We start from the raw sequence: 23,297 nt of genomic DNA, 5'->3' as shown, positions 1-23,297 counted from the left end.
TTCTGCTGAAGCATCAGAAAGCAGGCTAACATCATTTTGCTTTTTCACACGGGTTTAGAGATTATGCCCTACAATTATGACATCTTACAGATTATCATACCCAGTATAGGGGGGTCAGTTCTTTGGCCACCACAGATCTATGGTTTACAGTGGAGCTCAGTTTGTATAACAGCCATTTTCCATCTACAGTGTCACTGAGTAAGTCTATCTCTTGTAAGTTCTTATGGTCATCGGGGTCCTCTTCTATCTCTCACTCTCTCTCCTATAAAGAATAAATTCTTATGGTTAGAAGGGTCCACTCTCTCCTGTAGAGTGTAAGTTCTTATGGTCAGTGGGGTTCTCTCTCTCTCTTACAAAGTGTAAAATCTTATGGTTAGCAGGGTTCTCTCTCTCCTGTAGAGTGTAGGTTCTTATGGTCAGTGGGGTTCTCTCTCTCTTGACTGTAGAGTGTAAGGTCTTTTGTTCAATGGATTCTTTCTTTTTCTCTCTCATGTAGAGTGTAACCTCTTATGGTCATTAGGTTCTTCTCTTTCTCCTGTAGAGTGTAAGTTCTTATGGTCAGTGGGGTCCTATCTTTCTCTCTCATGTAGAGTGTAACCTTTTATGATCAGCGGGGTTCTCTCTCTCCTGTAGAATGAAAGTTCTCATAGTCAATGGGGTCCTGTCTCCCTATATATCTCCTGTAATGTGTATGCTCTTATGATCAGCAGGGTCATTTTTTTCTCTTTCCTGTAGAGTGTAATCTTATGGTTATGGGAGTCCTCTCTCTTGGCTGTCGAGTATAAGCTCTTAGGTTCATCAGATCCTTCTCCTTGTCCTGTAGAGTGTAAGTTTTATGGTCAGTGGGGTCCTCTTTTTCTCTCTCATGTGGAGTGTAAGCTCTTATGGTTAGTGGGTTCCTCTCTCTCACCTGTAGAATGTAAGCTTTTATGGTCAGCAGGGTACTCTCAATCCTATAAAGTGTAAGTTTTTATGGTCGGCAGGGTTCTCTCTCTCTCTCTCTTATGTAGAGTGTAAGCAATTATGGTCAATGGAGTTCTTTCTCTCTCTAGCCTGTAAAATGTAAGCTTTTATGCTCAGCTGAGTTGTCTCATTTGCCCCATGTGCATTTTACGAGCAATTACAAGCTTTCCAGCATCGAGATTTGCACAAATTTATTTGCCGTAAATTATTTTTTGGGGGAAAATAATGTGAAATTTATTTTTCTAGGATTTTTTTTTACACTTTTTGTACCAAAATAACATTGTGACTAGATTTTAGCTGTAAATTAATAAGATATTTTATATAAGCTGCATTTTTTTATTTCTTGTGATTTTAACACTTTTGATGAGTTTTTGGTTTACAAATATATGTGTTTATAGAAAACCCACAAAAGCTAGTGTACGTGTCACAAAGAATATTTTCAATATTTCTTGAATCTTGTAAATAAAGTATTTTAAAATGTTTCAGAAATTTTAAACAAATTAGTCCCAAAATACATACTGTATTAGCTCCACCTCCAGAAAAATGTATATTTGCAAGCTTTCAGAGCACAGGCTTCTTCTTAAAGAAATATACCGAACCCAATGTTCCGAACACAGATGGATCTGAAAAACCTATTGAGGAAACTGGCAAAACTGAACAGCGGCATCTTCTTTCTCCTAAATGTTGTGCTCTTGTCTCAGTAACTCATTTATAATCCTGCCTGAAGAAGGAGCCTCTGTGCTCTGAAAGCTTGCAACTATAATTTTTTCTGGTTAGCCAATAAATGTATCACTTTCAGAATACTTTGGTCATTTTTGGGCTTAAAAGTACTTACATCGATTTTTCAGGCTAACACGGTACCGCAATATAATTTTTCAATGTACATAATTTTTGGATGCAGTGTTTTAGACCAGGGGGTAAAGTGCATGCCACACTTCACAAATTATTTATTAGTGCCTCAGCTTCATATTTAGCTGAGCAGTGAAAGAGAATGAAGATGTCATCATGATCTCTGATCCCTGTCACTACTGTAATCAAAACTGACAGGGTCTCTAAAGGTTGAAATAGGCTAAAATTAAAAACTATTAGCAAAATAAATACATAAAAATAGAAACCTATTTTTAATTCATATTGATTTTTAAAGCTTTGAAAGCTTGTAAATCATGATGGAATAAATTATATATTTTATATAATTTAAGTACTGCATTTGAAAATAAATATATTACTTTGGAAGAGAAAGTGTTTAAGTCATCATTAATAAATTACAGTACAAGTGGTTTAGGTAATTTGGCAGTATTAATTTAAAACAGGGAAAATAGTACTTATATTTATACCAGACTCAAGCTCATAATTATATGAATACCCAGTTAAAACATATACACAGTATACTCTATTTACTGTAACAAAGATTTAAGGAAACCTGCCATTAGATTCATGATGCCCAAACCATGAGCAGCATAAATCACAATCTGGGTGTGCAATTGCAGCCAGGTATCTTATTTTCTTAGGTTAAAGGGAAACTTTCACCAGGTTTGACTCATGAGAGAGTCACTACCTTTCAGCCATGATATACAGCACTCTAATATGCTGTATATATGCCCGGATTCCTGCTTGTAAGACAAAAAAAACACCTTTTATAATACTCACCTATGGGGCGGTTGGATCCAAGGGGTGTCATTGGTCTTGGTCCATTGCCTCCCTTCTACTAGCGATGCTGTCCTCCTTCTTGCTTCGTGTGAATAATGCATCTTATGTCATCCATACAGTGTCCCCGGCATCGCAGGTGTACTTTTCTCTGCCTTGTCGAGCAAAATACTGCAGTGTGCATGTGTCGGGAAAGTTCTAAGAGCCCCGTCGCACGCGCACTGCAGTAATTTACTCTACTTGGTGAAGACAGAGAAGTGCGGCTGCGCAGGAACACGATGTTGGAGACACTGTGTGGATGATATAGGACTCGTCATCCACACAAAGCAGAAGAGAGGAGGATGTGAGGTGAGTATTATATACAGTGTTTTTCTTGCCCCTGGTGATAGATTCAAGTTTAAGTTCTCACAATGAGTTTTTGGGGCGTTTTTGACACTGCATATTTTTGGTGTGCAAAAAATGCAGCATTTTACAGTTCCAACTATGTGGATGAAATTTATATATATTTCATGCCCTCAGTGCTTTTTTTACACTTCATTGTGATGAAAGCCGGCCGGTGGGTGCAGCTCTCTGGCGCCCCCTTACCTCTCAGGTCAGTCAAGGTACTGCACCTAGAGAAAGTAGTGCCAGGAAGCTGCAACCAGCGCAGGGAACACGGTAGTGTGTTATCCCTTCAACGTCACTAAACCGTAACGTCACTACACAGCACAACTCGCTAGCGCCCTCTTAGCCTCAGGTCAGTCAAGGAACTGCACCTAGGATAAGCGGTCGCCAGGGAGACTGTCCTGTAACCTACTGGGTATCGGGGCCCTCTGTAGTGAGGGCGGTATATATATCTTCCTTGGCCGCGCCAGGAATATATATATATCTGAACCTCCGACCGTCACTACCAGCCTTCCCCAATCCCCAGTTGGTATGCTGCCACCAGTCCCTATTTTAGATATACGCCCAGTCCGTGAATGGGCCTATATCGGGTCAGGAACCAACCCTGGGTAGCGTTTTTGGCTTGAGCCGAGCTCACACGGACGTGCGTTCGTTATGCAGAATAAAAGGCAGGCCCACAATTACTTGAGGTAATTGATTATAATAATACACTAGATACACGATATACAACTAAATATACACAGGTATAAGGTCAGGCTAAACCATACAACAATGGAATACAACACACAGAATCACCACAGCATATCAGTTACCGGTTTCTTGATTTTCTTGTGACGCAGGGAGAGGATTCTGCGATCGCAGGCACGGTTCTTTGTTACAGGCTGAGGCCTACCACCGCATGGTCAAACTGCTCCTCCCCTTGGTGGCCTCAGCTGGTGCTCAGATGTTCAGCACACCACTCTTGGGTCAAGACTGACTTATCTCTTGTCTGTCCTGCTATCTTACCTGCCCCGTCCCGCCCACTGCTGGTGAGGTCAGCTGGCTCAGTCTCCACCCTCACGTCTAACTTCGATCAGAAGCCCAAATTCTAAGGAACCCAATAACTTCTTCTGGGATGGTCTCAGGATACCCACAGGGGTTCCCACGGATTCGGGCCGCCGTAACCGACCTTTTGATATCAATTATGATACCATACGGTCCTCAGGAATGGCTCAGCGCTATATCTTGGCTTCCAGAGCACGTACAAACGTCTACCGCGGAGGCTTGTGTGCGCAATGGCTCCGGGACACCGTGATATTTTTTTATTGGCCCATCCCATGCAACATGCGTGTACTTTTCATGTTTCTATATCTTATGCCTCCATGCTTGTGACAGACAAAGAAACTAGTCCTATGGGACAAATGGTCAGGTACAGATAGACGAAGCACCCCCCCCTGCTGGCTGTGTTTCCTCTCGAAGTCTTTGAAGCTCCTAGCATTCAAGTGTTAAGTAGGCTTCTTATCTTACAGGAGCCTGGATGGGGGGAAACTATCTAGTTGACGTTTTAACAGAAGGTCCCAAGGGTGGGGGCTGCTGAAGTGTGGCCATCCCTGGATATGATTTATCATTACCAAGATGGCGGCTACAGGTTCATCACACCTCCCCCTATACGAGGGCGCGAGGGGGTAGCACATTCCTGTGTTCCCCCGTGCGTCCTTCTGCACCCTCCCCTTGCCGGGATAACCCGTCAGCGTTACCGTGGTCACGGCCTCTTCTGTGGCGAATGGAGAAGTGGTACTGCTGGAGAGCGAGGCTCCAGCGTAGCAACCTGCCATTCGACCCAGAGACCGTGTGTAACCAGCTGAGGGGGTTGTGGTCCGTCTCCACGGTGAAATGGCTCCCGTACAAGTAGGGCTGCAGACGCTGCAGGGCCCATACAATTGCCAGGCATTCTTTTTCCACCGTGGAGTAAGCCACCTCCCGGGGCAGTAGCTTCCTGCTCAGGTACAAGACAGGATGTTCCTGGCCTGTCGTGTTGACCTGACTTAGCACAGCACCGAGGCCAAAGTCACTGGCGTCGGTCTGTACCACAAACGGCCGGTCGAAGTCGGCAGCTTGCAGTACAGGGGAGCTACTTAGGGCGGCTTTGAGTGCCCCGAAAGCTGTCTCGCAGGCGACTGTCCAGTCGACTGCGACGGGCAGCTTCTTCTTGGTGAGGTCCGTCAGGGGCTTGGCCAGGGTGCTATAGTGTGGGACGAACCTCCTATAGTACCCGGCGGTCCCCAAGAAGGACATCACCTGCTTTTTGGTCCTAGGAGTGGGCCAGGATGCGATGGCATCCACTTTCCCAGGTTCTGGCTTCAGAACCCCCCCGCCTACCCGGTGACCCAGGTAGAGGACCTCACTCATGCCCAGCTGGCACTTCTCCGGCTTGATGGTCAAGCCTGCCCGGTGGATCCGACCGAGCACCTGCCGCAGGTGCTCTAGGTGATCCTCCCAAGTGGGACTGAAGACTGCAATATCGTCCAAGTACGCAGCCGCGTACCCTTCAAGTCCCTCAAGCAGCGTATTGACCATCCGCTGAAAAGTGGCAGGGGCATTCTTCATGCCGAATGGCATCACTGTGGACTCGTACAGTCCAAAAGGGGTGATAAAGGCAGAGCGTTCCCTTGCCGCGGGGGTCAGAGGAATCTGCCAGTACCCCCGGCTCAGATCCATGATGGTCAGGTACTTAGCCCCGGCCATCCGATCGAGCAGGTCATCGATGCGTGGTATGGGGAACGCATCGGTGGCCGTTACAGCGTTGAGCCCCCGGTAGTCCACGCAGAACCGTGTAGTTCGGTCCTTCTTTGGTACGAGGACTACAGGCGAGGCCCACGCGCTGCTGGATGCCTGGATCACCCCCAGCTTCAGCATCTCGTCTATCTCTTGGCGCATGTTTCCCTGCACCTCGAAAGAGACCCGATATGCTGAACGCCGGATCGGCGGGTGATCGCCAGTGTCCACGTCGTGGACAGCCATCTCAGTCCTTCCGGGCAGGCTGCTGAACAGCCCCCGGAAGGGGTGCAGGGTGGTCCCCAGCTGGGACCGTTGGTCCTCCGTGAGCTGGTGGCCAACCCCCACATCCTCGATGGACCCACCCGCCTTGGCTTGGGTGAGCAGATCCAGGAGGGTTTCTACCTCTCCTTCCTCGGGAAGGTTGCACACTGGGTGGGCAGTCGCTTCCCGCTCATGATGAGCCTTCATCATGTTCACGTGGAAGGCCTTCCTCCTTCCACGGGCGTGATCCAGGGTGACCAGATAGGTGACGGCATTGAGTTTCTGGTGCACGAAGTAGGGACCTTCCCAGGCTGCCTGAAGCTTGTTCTGTGGTACGGGGACCAGTACCCACACCTTTTGACCCACCTGGTAGGTCCTCTCACAAGCATTCTGGTCGTACCACCGCTTCTGGTCGGCCTGGGCCTGGGCCATATTGTCCTGCACCAGCTTTGCCAAGGCCATCATCCTGTCCCGGTGGCGCACGACATACTCGATGACCGACACCTCGGGGGTGGCCAAATCCCCTTCCCATGCTTCCTTCACCAGAGCCAGGGGGCCCCGTACCCGTCGCCCGTACAGGAGCTCAAAGGGGGAGAACCCCGTTGAGGCCTGCGGAACCTCCCGGTAAGCAAATAGGAGGTGTGGGAGGTAACGCTCCCAGTCTCTCCCGGGGGAGTCGACCAACATCTTAAGCATCTGCTTTAAGGTGCCATTGAACCGCTCACACAGGCCATTAGTCTGTGGGTGATACGGGCTGGCCACCAGATGTTGCACCTGCATTTGCTTACAGAGGGACTCCATCAGCCGCGACATGAACTGGGTCCCTCGGTCGGTGAGCATTTCTTGGGGGAAACCCACTCTGGAGAAGATCTCCAGTAAGGCGGTAGCCACCTTGTCGGCCCGAATGGACGACAAAGCTACCGCTTCCGGGTACCGGGTGGCATAGTCCACTACCGTGAGTATGAAGCATTTCCCGGAGTGGCTGGGAGTGGACAGAGGTCCAATAAGATCCACAGCGACCCTCGAGAAAGGCTCTTCGATGATTGGCAGAGTTACCAGTGGGGCTTTGGGGCGCGGCCCCGCCTTCCCCACCCTCTGACAGGTGTCACACGAACGGCAGTAGGCACCCACCGCGGCTCCCATCCCAGGCCAGTAGAAATGCTGAGCTATCCTGGCCTTGGTTTTAGCGATCCCTAGGTGTCCGGCCATCGGAATCTCGTGTGCGATCCGCAACAATTCCGCCCTGAACGGATAGGGTACCACTAACTGTCGGTCCCTGGGCCACGCCTCCGGTGAACCCTGCTGGACCGTTACCCGGTACAGCCGTCCCTGGTCCCAGACCACACGCTCGCAGTCTGACTCCATGGGAGGCTGTGCCGCCTGTTCCTTGAGAGCTTTCAGGCTGTCGTCTGCTTCCAACGCAGCCTGAAATTCCTGACTTGATGTGGCCAGAATCGACGAAACTGCCACATCCTCCGTCAGCCCCTCCGGGCATGTCACCTGGCCGCTGTCTGACCCGGCAGACACTTGGTCAGAAGTGGGGAAGCCGTCGGACCTCTGCAAGGCTCCTTGGGCTCCGACGCTCCCACTCCTGGTGACAGCGGCTATGACCGCTGTGACCGTGGGTAGTGCCTGCTTCCCCTCTGTTTCTGACCAAGCCGCCCGATCAGGCAGGCTTCCTAGGCCTTTGGACATCTCGGATGTGGGGAACTCCTGCCCTGGGGTCTTACCTGGCGGCTCCTCTCTTGGGACACCCCCACCTCCCATGGCCTGTTCCTCCCCCTGCAGTGGGCCTATACTCAGCAGCCTGGATACCCCTGGGAGCCCTACACTGCCGGTAGCTGCCCCCCTCTCCATCCCTGAGCTTCCCTCTACAGAATCCTGCCCGCCCCCTCCCTCACCGGAGGACAAGAGGTCACGGCACGCCGGCTGAGCACCTCTGCGGGCATCCCCACACTCCCCACCTGCTTTCACTAACCCTGTTTGTGTTGTGTCTGTGCAGGTGTTACCCTCAGGTTTCACTCCCTCCTCCTCAGCAGGACACACACTACATACAACATGGTTGGCATTAGCAGCAGACAAATCAATACACTCTTGGGGGGCCGAACTTGGGGGTTCAGAGGGTACATACTGCGATACTAGACGCCCCAAGTCGGTCCCTAATAAAACATTTGCGGGAATATTTGGCGTTACTCCCACCTCCCGCATCCCCCTTCCGGCACCCCAGTCCAAATACACCATGGCAACGGGAAGTGCCGGCTCCACGCCTCCAACCCCGGAGACGGAAAGAGTCTTTCCTGGTACCAAGTCCTGGGGGGACACCACCTCAGGCCGTACCAGTGTTCGTTCAGCGCCCGTGTCCCGCAGTCCCATGACCGCAGAACGGCCTATGGTGACGGGTTGGATGTTGTCCAGGGACCTACCACCACCCCCTCCCACACACAAAACATTGGGCGCTCTCTGGGACTGGGATGGGGTCTTTTGGCGCTGGGGACACTCAGCCCTAAAGTGTCCTGGTTTGTTGCATAGATGACAACGTCTTACGTCTGGTCCTTGCCTGGAGAGGGCAACAGGGGGATACACCCCTTGTGTTCTAGGGGCCGGGGAAACAGGGGCATGACTGGGCTTACCCCCTCTCCAGGTGCTGCTGGCAGACTTCTTCAGCTCAGGCGCCCTGTTATTGGCATACTCGTCTGCCAGGGCGGCTGTAGCAGAAGCCCCTGTTGGTTTTCGGTCACGGAGGAACTGTCGGAGGTCCTCTGGGCAGTTCCACAAGAACTGCTCCGTGACGAACAGTTCCTGGACCTCCTGGCGGGTAGTAAGCGCTAGACCCGAGGTCCAGTGCTCTGCGGCTCTCAACAGCGCCCGCATATGATCGGTCCAGGTGTCCTTGGGGCCACGCAGCAGGCTCCGGAACTTCTGGCGGTACGACTCGGGAGTGAGGTTGTACTGCCGGATCAGGGCCCGCTTGATGCAGTCGTAGTTCTGTACCTCCCCGGCAGGTAAGTCCCCCAAGGCATCCAGGGACTTACCCCTCAAACGGGGGGTCAGGTATCTGGCCCACTGATCCCGGGCCAGATGGTGCTGAAGACAGGTCCGTTCAAATGCCACCAGAAAGGAGTCCAGGTCCCCATCCTTCTCCAGTAGAGGGAAGTCCTCAGCTCGGACTTTGGACGACTTGGTCTCCTGATGGGTTGGTTGCTCTAGCGGAAGCCCCCGCTGGGCCAGGTCCAGTTGGTGCTGGCGCTCCGCAGCTCGCTCTGCACGCTCCGCAACCTCCCGGCGCTCTGCAGCTTCACGCTCCGCAGCCTCCCGGCGCTCTGCAGCTTCACGCTCCGCAGCCCGCTCCGCAGCCCGCTCCGCAGCCCGCTCTGCACGCTCCTCCTCCGCTGCCTTCTCTGATGCTGCCAGGAGGGTTTTGTAGACGGCATCGCCATGAGACTGGAGACTTGCCATAGCCGCTTGTAAAAGGGCTTGTGATCTGGACAGACTGGGCTGGGTAGGTGGTGGGCAGCCCACTGCGGGACCGTATACTGGGGACTGGCTCCCTGAGGTGCCCGGGCTGGACTCCTCCTCGCCATGAGTAACAATGTCCTCCCCTCCTGCCACACGGACCGTAGCATTAGCCTCTTGCAGGGTCTTGCTCCTGGTGCCGTCTGCCATCTTGGTAACCGACACCGCTGCAACCCTGAGTTTGCACACACCTTGTTATACTTTTAGCCTGACCGTCTAACGTTGGGCTGACCTTAAGACTCCAGCAGTGGAAGTTACCACTGGCAGTCTTTAGTGCCTGGGAGTAGGGGTCCCACAACACTATTATTCTGCAATCCCACCGCTCTGCCACCAATGTGATGAAAGCCGGCCGGTGGGTGCAGCTCTCTGGCGCCCCCTTACCTCTCAGGTCAGTCAAGGTACTGCACCTAGAGAAAGTAGTGCCAGGAAGCTGCAACCAGCGCAGGGAACACGGTAGTGTGTTATCCCTTCAACGTCACTAAACCGTAACGTCACTACACAGCACAACTCGCTAGCGCCCTCTTAGCCTCAGGTCAGTCAAGGAACTGCACCTAGGATAAGCGGTCGCCAGGGAGACTGTCCTGTAACCTACTGGGTATCGGGGCCCTCTGTAGTGAGGGCGGTATATATATCTTCCTTGGCCGCGCCAGGAATATATATATCTGAACCTCCGACCGTCACTACCAGCCTTCCCCAATCCCCAGTTGGTATGCTGCCACCAGTCCCTAGTTTAGATATACGCCCAGTCCGTGAATGGGCCTATATCGGGTCAGGAACCAACCCTGGGTAGCGTTTTTGGCTTGAGCCGAGCTCACACGGACGTGCGTTCGTTATGCAGAATAAAAGGCAGGCCCACAATTACTTGAGGTAATTGATTATAATAATACACTAGATACACGATATACAACTAAATATACACAGGTATAAGGTCAGGCTAAACCATACAACAATGGAATACAACACACAGAATCACCACAGCATATCAGTTACCGGTTTCTTGATTTTCTTGTGACGCAGGGAGAGGATTCTGCGATCGCAGGCACGGTTCTTTGTTACAGGCTGAGGCCTACCACCGCATGGTCAAACTGCTCCTCCCCTTGGTGGCCTCAGCTGGTGCTCAGATGTTCAGCACACCACTCTTGGGTCAAGACTGACTTATCTCTTGTCTGTCCTGCTATCTTACCTGCCCCGTCCCGCCCACTGCTGGTGAGGTCAGCTGGCTCAGTCTCCACCCTCACGTCTAACTTCGATCAGAAGCCCAAATTCTAAGGAACCCAATAACTTCTTCTGGGATGGTCTCAGGATACCCACAGGGGTTCCCACGGATTCGGGCCGCCGTAACCGACCTTTTGATATCAATTATGATACCATACGGTCCTCAGGAATGGCTCAGCGCTATATCTTGGCTTCCAGAGCACGTACAAACGTCTACCGCGGAGGCTTGTGTGCGCAATGGCTCCGGGACACCGTGATATTTTTTTATTGGCCCATCCCATGCAACATGCGTGTACTTTTCATGTTTCTATATCTTATGCCTCCATGCTTGTGACAGACAAAGAAACTAGTCCTATGGGACAAATGGTCAGGTACAGATAGACGAAGCACCCCCCCCTGCTGGCTGTGTTTCCTCTCGAAGTCTTTGAAGCTCCTAGCATTCAAGTGTTAAGTAGGCTTCTTATCTTACAGGAGCCTGGATGGGGGGAAACTATCTAGTTGACGTTTTAACAGAAGGTCCCAAGGGTGGGGGCTGCTGAAGTGTGGCCATCCCTGGATATGATTTATCATTACCAAGATGGCGGCTACAGGTTCATCACACATAAACTGACCTGTGTTGCGTGTTTGAAATTAGCAACAAGTCAATCTCTCTATCGGATAAGCTGAATTCTATGTGTGGGTTTTAACCATAGAATTGCATCAGGTGTAGAAAATCCCCAGGTAAAAAATGCATTCATTTTTTGTGCATTTCTGCTGTGAAAACCCACATTAACGCATGTAATCTGCACATGATTATATCAATAAAGTTTTGTCAAACTCAATTACAAGAAAGAATAGAAAACAAAGCATATTCTTTATTTAAAATATTAAATGCCAAAAAGAGACAGAAACAAGTGTCAAAAAGGCAATGAAAATGCATATAAAAAAACACAAATAAAAATACATGCAAGTAAACTAATTCAGCTAATATGTGCAGAAATGCATCAAAGCAATTACAACATCAAAACACCAAATACTCATTGCGTGAGCATAGCCTGACACAGAGGTTTTCTTAAAAGACATAGGTCCCAAGTCATCAAAGTCCTTACCCCCCAAAAAATGGCATAGAATGCTTTGAAAAGTCTTAACTTTGACTTTTGGAGTTAACACGGCAATGTCAGGGAGCTCCATCAAAATGCATAGAGCTTGGGAGGAGCCGGGACGGGACATGGCGTGGCTACACCCTTCCTTATAATTCATTAATAGTGGTGGTCCTGACTTAAATAACATTTCTGGCAAGGCACATGTCACTACTAACATGCACCAAATTCATTAAGTGAAGTGAAGCGCCTTTTAATGAATTTGACACATTTTATTCCTGCGTGCACCTCATTTAGACTGGTGTATGAAACGCCAGCTTTAATAAATTGGGGTCATAGTTTGGAAAGCTGACTATGTACTAGAGGGCGTGACCAGATTAGTCTGATGCAATCCCTGGATGACTTTTCTCCGCCCCAGTTAATTAACTCTTTCTACTTACACATATGGTTATGACCTTTCAATCAACTATAGCAGGGCTGGGAAATGTCAGGACTAGTTATACCTCTCTTTCAATTCCCAGGCCAGCTTTTTACACTCTGTTTTCTGTGAAATGCTACAGAAATTCAGAATAAAACATTTTTGGCTTCAATGGTGCAGCCATGCTCTGATTCATGCTGAACGTGGTTCAGGCAGCATGAATCTAATGACAGATTCTATTTAACTTGACATTTGTCTGTAACATCTTACATACCATGATTAAACAAAAGCCCGTGGTGAGCCATGGTGCCATAACCCACTAAGTATGAAGTTACCATTTGCTAAATATGTACCTTGTGCGGGGCTTCAAGAGGTAGTCCATGATGACACAAATAATTTTACTTGAATCCTTGCAGCATGCACTATCTGTTCAGGCCATGCATTAGTCATAATACAATATTTAATGAACTTCAAGCCAGATTATATACATTTACACATTTTCTACATTTTCTACATTAATAATGTAAAGTATGGACGACATTCATTTTTAATATGTAATATGCTCTACCCTTGTCTCTCAAAGGGATTGTCCACTCTATCTTTATTTTAACATACTTGTTTGGGCATGATTTTGTAGCACTTACTATTTACCGGTTCTTCTTTTGCGCTTACTAGTGCAGCCTTCCTCATTGATTGCACAAATCTCCAATTTTCAAGATGGCCGCTGTGACCAGTCCAGTCCATCAGCTTCTTCCAATTAAAAAAAAAGAGCCCTTAACTTGGTAAAGCATTTTTTTCAATCGAGGAGGCTGATGTTTGGTCACATGCTCTACCATGAGCAGCCATTTTGAGAACAGCAGCTTTAATGTCTATGATGAAGGCTGTACTAACAAGTGCAGGAGGAGAATCGGCAATGTCTATAATTTTAGTATGTGACATAACATTATATACTGAGCAAATTTGGTAAATTAAAGATAAAGTGGAAAGTCCTTTTAATAATCTTTAAGTGCAATGCATCAAATAAAGTAACAAGTTCTTTAAAGGGAACCTGTCACTTAATTCCATGCAGCCAAAGCAATGAGCAGCATGAATCAGAACCTTGTTGCATGATGGCATCCATGTATATTTTTGTCTGAAGTGCTCTGGCTTTAGAAGATCAGGCAGGGTACTATATTAAGAAATGAGATTTCTCTGCAGAGCTCAAGGTGATTGACAAGTCTTTTGCTATGGGTTGGAGCAGTGAGAAGGTGGCAAGGGCTGGTGCAGGACTAATCTGTCTATGATTCGCAGCCGGTTCTTCTAACTTTTTTTTTCTAAAATGCTGGAGAGTTTCAGTATATCTGGCTGCAATTGTGCAGCCAGTCTCTGACTTATGGTGCCTTTGATTTGTGCAGCATGAACCAAGTGACAGTTCCCTTTAAATATCCCCTATATCCTTATGCAAAATATTCAATAGTCATAGCTTTCCTTATTTTGGAGGTAATTTTTTTTTGTCTCACAAGTTATTGCCTCCTGTTTTTGAATACTATCTCTTCATGTTCACAGGACATCTCCATTATTGTAACTTATCTCCTTTGATGTCTTTTCAAAGAGCTTTTCAATTTTTTATCTAATTTCCCTGAATTCCACTGCCCCTTTTCTTCAGCACCATAGTCAGTTGCCTGAGATGCCTATGTAGAAATAGCAAAAATTAATTTGTTAAATCAATTTATATTCCTCACATTATACAATATACTGTAAGAATTTTTTTCAGGATAAAGAACCAGGGTTCTAAAATACCTTCATAGGCACAGTGTCTGCTATAATCTGTCAGGTTTATTAGTAATAATTATAAAGAATATATTTTGGAGGTTAAAAGTCAAAATATTTGGACTTCCAGTAATAAGTGTTTGGTTAAGCAAATTAATTAAGCTACTACTTTTTTGGAGAAGTCTGTTTTTTTGGGGCCCATTAGCGAGCCTAAGGGAATATCTTCAAGCACTTCCTCAGAAACTCATTTGTGCTTTGAAAGCAATTGATTCCTCTGTAAAATGTCAGGCTCTCTCTTCTAATCAAATTTAGAACAAAAAGAAATTAGACTTCCGTCCGGGGGGATTATTGCTTGTGTCATCTGTCCTTTGAGTTTCAAATGTTTGAGACACTCAGATTAGAGATGTTGATGGAAACGTGTGCAGCTGACATATTTTAAGAAATGGTCTTTTTAGCAGAGTCTGAACAGATGAATCATGCATATATTATGAACGAAAAATACGCCTGTTGCATAAAATAATAGCAGTGAGAAATGAATCATTTTTATGCTGTGGAAATCTGATTATAAATTACGTTCAATTTTGAAATTTTCAACTTATTTTTTTTCCACATCGAAACAGTTTACCACCATCATCTACATGCCAATAAGTCTTCAAGGGAAAGTTTATCGTTTTGGATAGTTTTGGTAAAACGGATTTCAAATTCAGACTAAGTCAGTTGCTGCCACCAATAATTATTATTTTTATTATTATTATTACTATTATTATTTAAAACACCATTAATTTCATGGTGCTACACCTGTGAAAAGGGTTTATATACATATTTCATACATAAAATAAAATAAACTAACAGACTGGTTCAAAGGGGAGAAGACATTGTCCTCATGAGCTTACAACCTAAAGGGTAATAAGGAAGGATACAATAGGTTGGGGTATTGCAGGACCGCAGGTGGTTCCTCTTTTATTGGTATTTTCATGCCAATGACATTGTTACGAAGATATCGAATTATATCTACTTTGCCTAGGTAGACTGAACTGTACTCAGCTTTGCTTCTGGTATTGGTGGGAATTTTTTTCATATTTTCCCTTTTTGTCCTCTCAGTTTTTATGGTATTTTTGTTCTAGATATTTAAATCAGTTGACCGTAGCCTTTTTGTTATAAAATTACATGTATCATTGTGGGTTATAGTTAATTTAGTGACAAAATGTATAATTGGTGGAGAAAGGTTGAACTTGATGGATGTAGGTCTTTTTTTCAACCTATGTAACTATGTATCATTTTCACTCTATTTATTTTTCCAGTTGGGACTCTAAACTGCCCGGAATGACATTTGAAGATATGTTTCTTCAGATTTCTACCAGACTTCCATCAGAATATGTTTTTGGTTTAGGAGAAACTGAACATCCATACTACCGTCATGAAATTAATAGAAAAACGATAGGTCTGTTTGCTAAAGATCAGCCTCCTCTAGTAAGTAGCTGTTTGTAAAAACTGTTATTCTTTGAGAATACTTAGAAATGTCATTGATAAATTAAATGAACACTAACAACTTTATTTTTAAAATTGAGATAGAGTCCAAATTTTTTAATTAAAATAAGCCTCATCAAAATTATTGTAGACGTGATCTGTTGCATAAGAATGAGGACAAAAACGTATAAGATGTAGAAAAGCCAAAATATTAAACATAATGGTTAGAGGTGTGAGCTAATGCCCCATGGGTAATGATGAAAACCCCTTTGTCTATTGGGAATATCAGAAAATATGGCTTGTGAGCTGCATGTTGTCACAAAGATTATCTAGTTAGACCTGGCTTGAGCTGAAGGATGTGACCTTTATAAGTTAATCTTCTGTCATTCTAGATTGCGCTCAAAATATCATCCTTGTTAACATTCAAAAGGAAACACCAATAACAATTCTCAGTATAGTGGCCAACATAGTTCTCAATGTAAACCAGTCAGAACTTGGCAATAAATTACAATGAAGAAATTGTATGCAGCTAATATTGTCATTTGATGCACACGATAAGATGGTTAGGTATATCGAGCATAGAGATCATTATTTGGATGCATCCAGTTTATTAGAGGGTATTTAGGCTACTGTTTCATACCACTTAGGGTAAGCAAGTTGGAGGTTCTGCCTGTGGCAGAGTAACGTAGGGTTGGGCACAACCATGTATCGGTATAACACTCCAGGCTTTTTGAAGCCTAATTGACCCTTGCAGATGGTCCCAGGCATGGAGGGCCCTCCAGCCTGTAGGAAAAAAGGTAGATTTGCAGCCAGGAGTTGAAAGTGTCTGAGGCAAATGACGCCACCAAAATTAATCAGGGTGAGTAGTGCCTGTGGAAAAATGTGTCAGAAGCAGCCACTTCAGTGAAAGAACTATGCGAGCAAAGTACCTGACAGCTCTACTAGTGATCCAATTGTATTAACCCCTTCATGTCATTGGCCGTGTCCCTTCCTTTGATGCAAGCTCTGATGCTGAGCCTGCATCTTTCCCCACACTCGATGGCTGATTTAATCTATATTTTGATAGATTGGACATTTCTGAATGCAGCAACGCCAAATATGTGTATTTTTTTAATTGTTTTATTTTTAATGGGTCAAAAGGAAGGATATTTGAACTTTTGTGTTTTTTAAAAATGTTTAAACAATTTTTTTACTATGTTTAAAGGGAACCTGTCACCAGTTTTCTGCCAATAAAAAGTTTTTTTGTGGTATACAGGGGGAGTCAGCGGGTTATATAAGGATTTAGGGAATGCAGCGCAGACGCTGAATAAGGTGATATTTTTAAGTACTATGTCACAAAACTGGTGACAGTTTCTCTTTAAACACAGTAAAAAAAAATTTAAAAACACAAAAGTTCAAATCACCTCCTTTTTGTTCCATTAAAAATAAAACAATTAAAAAAATACACATATTTGATATCTCTGCTTTCTGAAATGTCCACTCTATCAAAATACTGTATAAAGTAAATTAAATGAAAAACTGAAAATCTCCTTGGGTGGAGGGGTTAAAGGGAATCTGTCAATAGGACTAACCCTCCTAAGCTGTCTATTGAGCATGTAGGTTATAGTAAGCTGAATAAAATGATACCTTGATATCTATGATCCAATGTCTTATTCCAGAGAAATCCAGGTTTTTCTTATATGTAAATGACCTGTTCAGGGCTATGGACCAGACACTGATCTGCATGAGAATCTGCCTCCAGATCTTAATTTTATGAAATGGGGACATTACCAGTGTGAGACATGTAACTGACACAAAACAGTAGAACTGAACTTTGCCTCATTACAAACAAAATTGCTGAAGCTTGGAGGAATCTGCAGATGTGTCAGTTATAATCACACACAGCTCTGCAGTGAGATGAGGAGTGCAGAGAGCAGCCATTACACATCACACTGATAAGACCCTCTTTTATTTATAATCATTTCTGGAGGCAGACTCTAATGCAGATCAATGTCCGGCCAATAGTACTGAACAGCTCACTTACATATAAGAAAAATGTAGATTTCTCTGTAATAAGACATCAGATGACAAATATCAAGGTAGCATTTTTTTCAGCTTCCTATGACCTGCATGCCCATGTACAGGGCTTAAATGGAATCTGTCAGCTAATGTTTGCCTACCCTACTAATAGTTAGTATCCAGTATCCTGAAATAGGGCTTGGGCAGGCCTTTCAAAATATGTAACTTTTATTCATGTATGTTACCCCATTCTGTTTGGTCATACCAGCATATGCAAAATCATCCGTTTACATCAGAAAAAACTGTCAATTTTTTTTTTATAGTGCCAATCTTATGCCATCCGTATGTCCTTTTAAACATCTGTATGCAATTCATGTTTGTTTTGTACATCTGTATTGTATCTGTTTTTCCCATAAACAATTTAATATAAAATAAAGGTCAAATACAGTTTGTAATGTATTCATGAAAAATGCATTGCATATGGATGGTAACCCTTATGTAATCTTTTTTATGCATCCATTGAATTTTAATGGGAGAGTTTAATCAAGAATAATGATCACATTAGTGTGTGCTGAAATTTTTTACATGCAGACCATCGTATGTAACGTTTATGTGATCTATCCCTTTGACTTGCATTGGTCAGTGTGCTGTCTGTATGCTATGAGTATTGCATACTGATGGCACCTAGAAGTTTAATATATTAGTCTGATAAAAGATATCAAAAATCATCAGTTTTTCATCCAGAATAAAAATGACATTTTAGTATCCATATTGTGATCCGTTTTTCATATCTGTATTTTATCCATAAGTTTGTCTTTTGTGTACCTGTGCCATCTGTATGTTCGTTTTTTTACATACATGTGACATGCAGGTTTTTCATGAACAATTTAATAAATAATAAAGGTCAAATACAGTTTCCTATTTTATTAAACTGTAATGGACCCATGTAAAAAAAACATGAAATATGGATGGTAATTCATATGTGATCTGTTTTTGTGAACCTATTTTATTCCTATTGACTTATAATGGGCGAGTCTGTTCTGAGTTTTTTAGAGGAAGGAATACAAATTTGATAATAAAGTGTTTTGTAAAATTTCAAAACTTTCTATGTTGGACAAAATTCTGAAAACAAATATGAAAGTTTAGTTATTCTTTAAGCATGGTAGTGTTTCAAATATTTCAGTTGATGTCTGGCTAAATAGTACACTAAAGTCTACTACAGCCTCATTTCCAATAGCAGTTCAATAATATACTACTTGTTTTATTCTTTTAGAACCTCGTTAACTCATATGGAGTTCATCCATTTTATATGGGGCTGGATAATGATGGCAATGCTCATGGAGTCCTTTTGCTCAACAGCAATGCTATGGGTAAACTGTTCATTTTTTTGCTTTTTTGTCTTCAATGCATTATGTGATAATTAGCATATTGTCTCTAAGTAGCATTACATTTTTTGTTAATTCTTACTCTTTATTGTCTAAGAAATCTTTTCTCATTTTCCTCTCTTTTAAATTGAAAATGAGAGCTGATCTACAGTAAGAAAATTGAACACAGAATATAATTCACAAATCTCCTCTCTTTCAAAGGTTCACATATGTGTCGGAGCCTCTGTTAACAGGTTTCATTGCAGGTTATGCCATTTAACAAAATGTTGCAACCTGTGGATTACAAATATATCCTTATTTTTGCATCTACTAAGAGTTCTGCCTTCTCTTCTTCATTTACGGGATCTGTGTTGGATGGATATCTTAGATGCTTATCCATATGAAAGCACACCTCTTTTTCCCCTACTCTACCTAGCGTGCTCTGCTCCCCCATCACTACAAATTTGTATGAATAAAATATAATAAGATTGAAAGTGTAGTTGTAGTATTATGTAGAATACATAAAGTGTCAGCATACTCTGTATTTCACATTCTCGTATTATGATTTGCACAGTACTTTTTGACATTATGGCAACATGAACAATCTTACAGGGGTCATTAATGCGAATGTACGAGTATCCTCAAAAATAGAAATCTAGAAAGCTACAAGTGGAAAAAAATGCATGGTCCATCTAATTTGCCCTATTATTTTGTTTAATTTATTTTAGGATACATACATGACTATTCTAGGCACATTCAGTTTTACTTACTGTGTTTTAGTACTGATTTAGTAGTGATATTCTGTCATGTTATTTTTGACAATATTTCTGAATCATTTTACATCTCATTATGCTTAATAACATATGTCAATAACAGAAATCACCATGAGACTAAGTGATGGCCGCGGATCACTTATGTCCCCATCCTGCACAATGACTTTTGTTAAAGTCACAGAACATGAAGCAAAAACTATCTCATCAAAGTCAAAAAGGATTACGGCATTCATTTTTAGCTGCTGTTAATCATGTCTCTGAATGATGTTAGCAGAGCCGAATAGCAGCTCAGGCAAGATGGCTGCATCCCATAATTACGTTCAAAATATAGAATTAAAAAAATCTACCATCCAACAATAAAATAGATCAGAAGAAAATATCGTACAGTATAAATTTAGTTTTTCACATTAGTTGACATTGAGAATATGTAATATTGTGTTTTTTTTAGATATTTCTTTACAAGAAACCCCAGCATTAACGTTCCGCACTATAGGAGGAATTCTGGATTTTTATTTAGTCTTGGGACCCGAGCCGGAGACAGTTGTGAAGCAGTACACACAAGTAAGATACAGTTTGTTGTGACTCCTAGGTTTAATTCATTTTTGTCAATTCTGCATTTTTAAGCATTTATTTAATTTTTTTTTAAGCTGATTGGACGCCCTGTGATGCCGGCCTACTGGTCACTTGGATTTCAATTATGTCGATATGGATACAAAAATGATTCGGAAATTTCTGACCTGTATGATAATATGAAGCGGGCTCTGATTCCCTACGTAAGTTACATAATGAAATATGCAAGTAGTGTTTTCACAGTGGAAGAGAACAGGGTTTTTAGCACCATTTGTTGGAAGCAGCAATCCTATAGTCAATGTAAAGCAAGAGACTGGTTAGCTGGGTAAGAGATCTTCAGCAGGGATCTAAGCCTACTTTCCCACTATGAGCTTTTGGTGAGTTACAGATGTTGCAGATTTTCTGCACCATTTCTGCACCTATTAGGTTACTTGAGTTTTCATTGCGTTTTTGAGTGCATTTTTTACACGTTTGGAACTGCATTTTTTTATTTCTCTTTTTGGTGTGCCATGCTTTAAATAAATCTGCTTTGTTTTTGATACTTCCTGGTATTTGGCTTTGACAAAATTTTATTGATATAGTCATGTGTGGATTACATGCGTTTTTAATGAGTTTCTGTGGTGGAAATGCATTAAACACGAATGTGCGTTTTTTATTTGCGGATTTTACACATTTAATTCAAGTCTATAGGAAAACTATGTATATAAAACTCAGTGTAACTGTAAGAGAAATTCACATAGTGCAGATTTGAAAGGTCACTTTACGCTGAGAAAAAAAAGTTCAGTGGGCAGGAGATTTCTACAAATCCCATCCACTTTACTGGAACTGTAAGACGCTATGTTTTTGATGCTGTGAAAATAGCCTAACGGGTAAAGTTTCTTTACATTTTAAACTCAACTTACATAGTTATAGGGAAAAAAAGTGACACTTAAATCAATGACTTGGAAATGTTTAAAATGTAAAATGCAAAGAACTTACAAGAGGAGGATATTCTATAGTATCTAAATTAAAGGTCAAATTAATAATTACTATACTGTTGGACTAATAGAAAGATAAATAGTGATATAAGGCATAACAACCTTTAACAATCAATAAATCACAAAAATTGGCCCTCATATATAATATAAAAAATATAACTTTATTATATACCGAATATCTTTAAAAACATAATCTATGGGATGGCACTTCACAAAGAAATGGAATTGTGAAGTACCATTGAGTAGCATGTGTTTTTAAAGATATATTAAAGAAAGTTATAATTATTATTTTTTTATTATATTTTATTTTTAAAGCATCATTAATTTTAGGGTTCTGTACATGTGTAAAAGGGGTTACATATGTATAAAAAAATTAAGGAGTTAAGTATTGCAGTAGTCAAAGTGAGAGATGATGAGGGGATCTACTTACATTTTTATAGATTCGGGTTGAGGAAGGGACGAATTTTAGAAATATTTTTGAGTTGCTGGAGACAGATGGTGTAAAATGGCTTGGGTATGGGGTTTGAAGGGCAGGGCAGAATCAAGCATAACAATGAAGTAGTGGCCTTGCGGTACAATGAAAAAAATGATGTCAGTTATAGTGTCAGTTATAGTTATAGTGATATATAAATAGATCAGGAGGGCTGATTGAGATGGAGGAAAGATGATGAGTTCGGTTTTATTCACATTGACTTTTAGAAAACGTGATGAGAACAAGGAGATTATGGCTTATAGAAACTCTGGTATTCTGGACAGCAGACAGGTGACATTTGGGCCAGAGAGGTAGATTTTAGTGTCATCAGCATACAGATGGTCATGGAAGCCAAGGGACTTTGTCAGTTGCCCTAAGCTAAAAGTATAGATGGAGAAGAGTAGGGGTATCAGGACAGAGCATTGAAGTTCACCAATAGAGAGAGGGCAGGATGAGGAGGTAGTATGGGAATGGGAGCTGCTAAATGTGCAGTTAGTAAGGTATGAGAAAATCCAGGAAAGGGAAAGGTCTTTGAAGTTATATTTTTTATGCTATATAAGAGGATGTGTTTTTTTCAGATTTACTTACTTTACTGTTGCTTGACTCTAGGTCAGTACATACTGTACATTCATTAAGATATGAGCACTGGAACAAATCAAGAGACATTAATTGTATTGTCTTATAAAATAAATAATGGGTTTGAACTTTATTGCCATCAGCAATTTCAATGCAATAATAGCAAAGATTACTCACAAATGCATATAAGAATAATGGAAAAAAGGTCGTTATTACTGTTGATAAATTGGAAAGCGCATTTATTCTTTAGTACAAAGAAGGCAGAGAAATATTGCAACTAAATGTGTGTATGAAGGTGAAAATATTAGTAGAAGTAAGAGCCATGAGTGCAAAAAAAAACAATTACCCAGGAAACAACTAACCTTAAAATTGGCCATTTTTTAACTTCTTTTCTTTATATATGTTCTAATTTTACTTTTGATGATTAAATATTAATGAAAGTCCACCATGTTTAACTAGCCATACACTTCAAATCTGCCAACTAATTTGTATATATATAGAGGCAGCTTAGATTTCACTTAAGGTCTGGATTTTAGCATATACAATCATTTTTCTCCTTTGAGATGAGCTGTTTAGGAGACGCCAGACAACGGGATATCTACTTTTTTGGGAGTAAACATGGATGATAAGTAGAGATGATCGAATCAGCCAAGGTTCAAACTTTGCAAATAACCAAATTTAACAGGAAAATTCTATTTGCATCAAGGTTATTCAATGTAAATGGAATGTTTCTTATTATGCTGTTGGGTCTCTGTAGGCCTCAGAGTATAATAAACTTAGAATTAAAAAAATTCTAATAATAATGCTTATGGTTATCTTCAGCTCTTCTCTTCACCTCCCCTACCACGCGCATTTTCTAAGACCTGCTTAAATCTATACCGAGACATCCGGTGCTGACTAAGCCTCTGAGGTCACTGTGCCCTGGCTGTGCGGTTGCAAACTAATTGTGATGTAACAACATGCATTCCCAAGGTGCCGACTAGCATCCAATCATTCATGTTTATGAGGGGGACTGAAGAGAACTGTCCGCTGATTAACATTTTGCCGGGATATATTCAAGTTTGCACATTTTTATCTTTTAATGAAAAAATACATTTTTTCTTCAAAATAACGGGAA

At 42.9% G+C, this 23,297-nt stretch overlaps 1 protein-coding gene across 1 annotated transcript in view; it reads left to right on the top strand.

Annotated features, from left to right (window-relative positions):
• The window catches only part of SI (sucrase-isomaltase), a 414,470-nt gene that overhangs the window by 244,110 nt on the left and 147,063 nt on the right, over nt 1-23,297 (top strand). Inside the window, exons 29-32 of the mRNA XM_073674817.1 lie at nt 15,285-15,453; nt 18,722-18,818; nt 20,034-20,146; nt 20,233-20,358. Coding sequence (XP_073530918.1) covers nt 15,285-15,453; nt 18,722-18,818; nt 20,034-20,146; nt 20,233-20,358 — 505 coding nt within the window. The remainder of the gene's footprint in view (nt 1-15,284; nt 15,454-18,721; nt 18,819-20,033; nt 20,147-20,232; nt 20,359-23,297) is intronic.

The sequence above is a fragment of the Phyllobates terribilis genome, unplaced genomic scaffold (assembly GCF_046119375.1).
Source record: "Phyllobates terribilis strain yellow unplaced genomic scaffold, ASM4611937v1 Scaffold_3__8_contigs__length_932513732, whole genome shotgun sequence".
Taxonomy (NCBI): Eukaryota; Metazoa; Chordata; class Amphibia; order Anura; family Dendrobatidae; genus Phyllobates; species Phyllobates terribilis.
The sequence above is the reverse complement of the archived record's forward strand: the minus strand, read 5'-3'. Positions and strand labels throughout refer to the sequence as shown.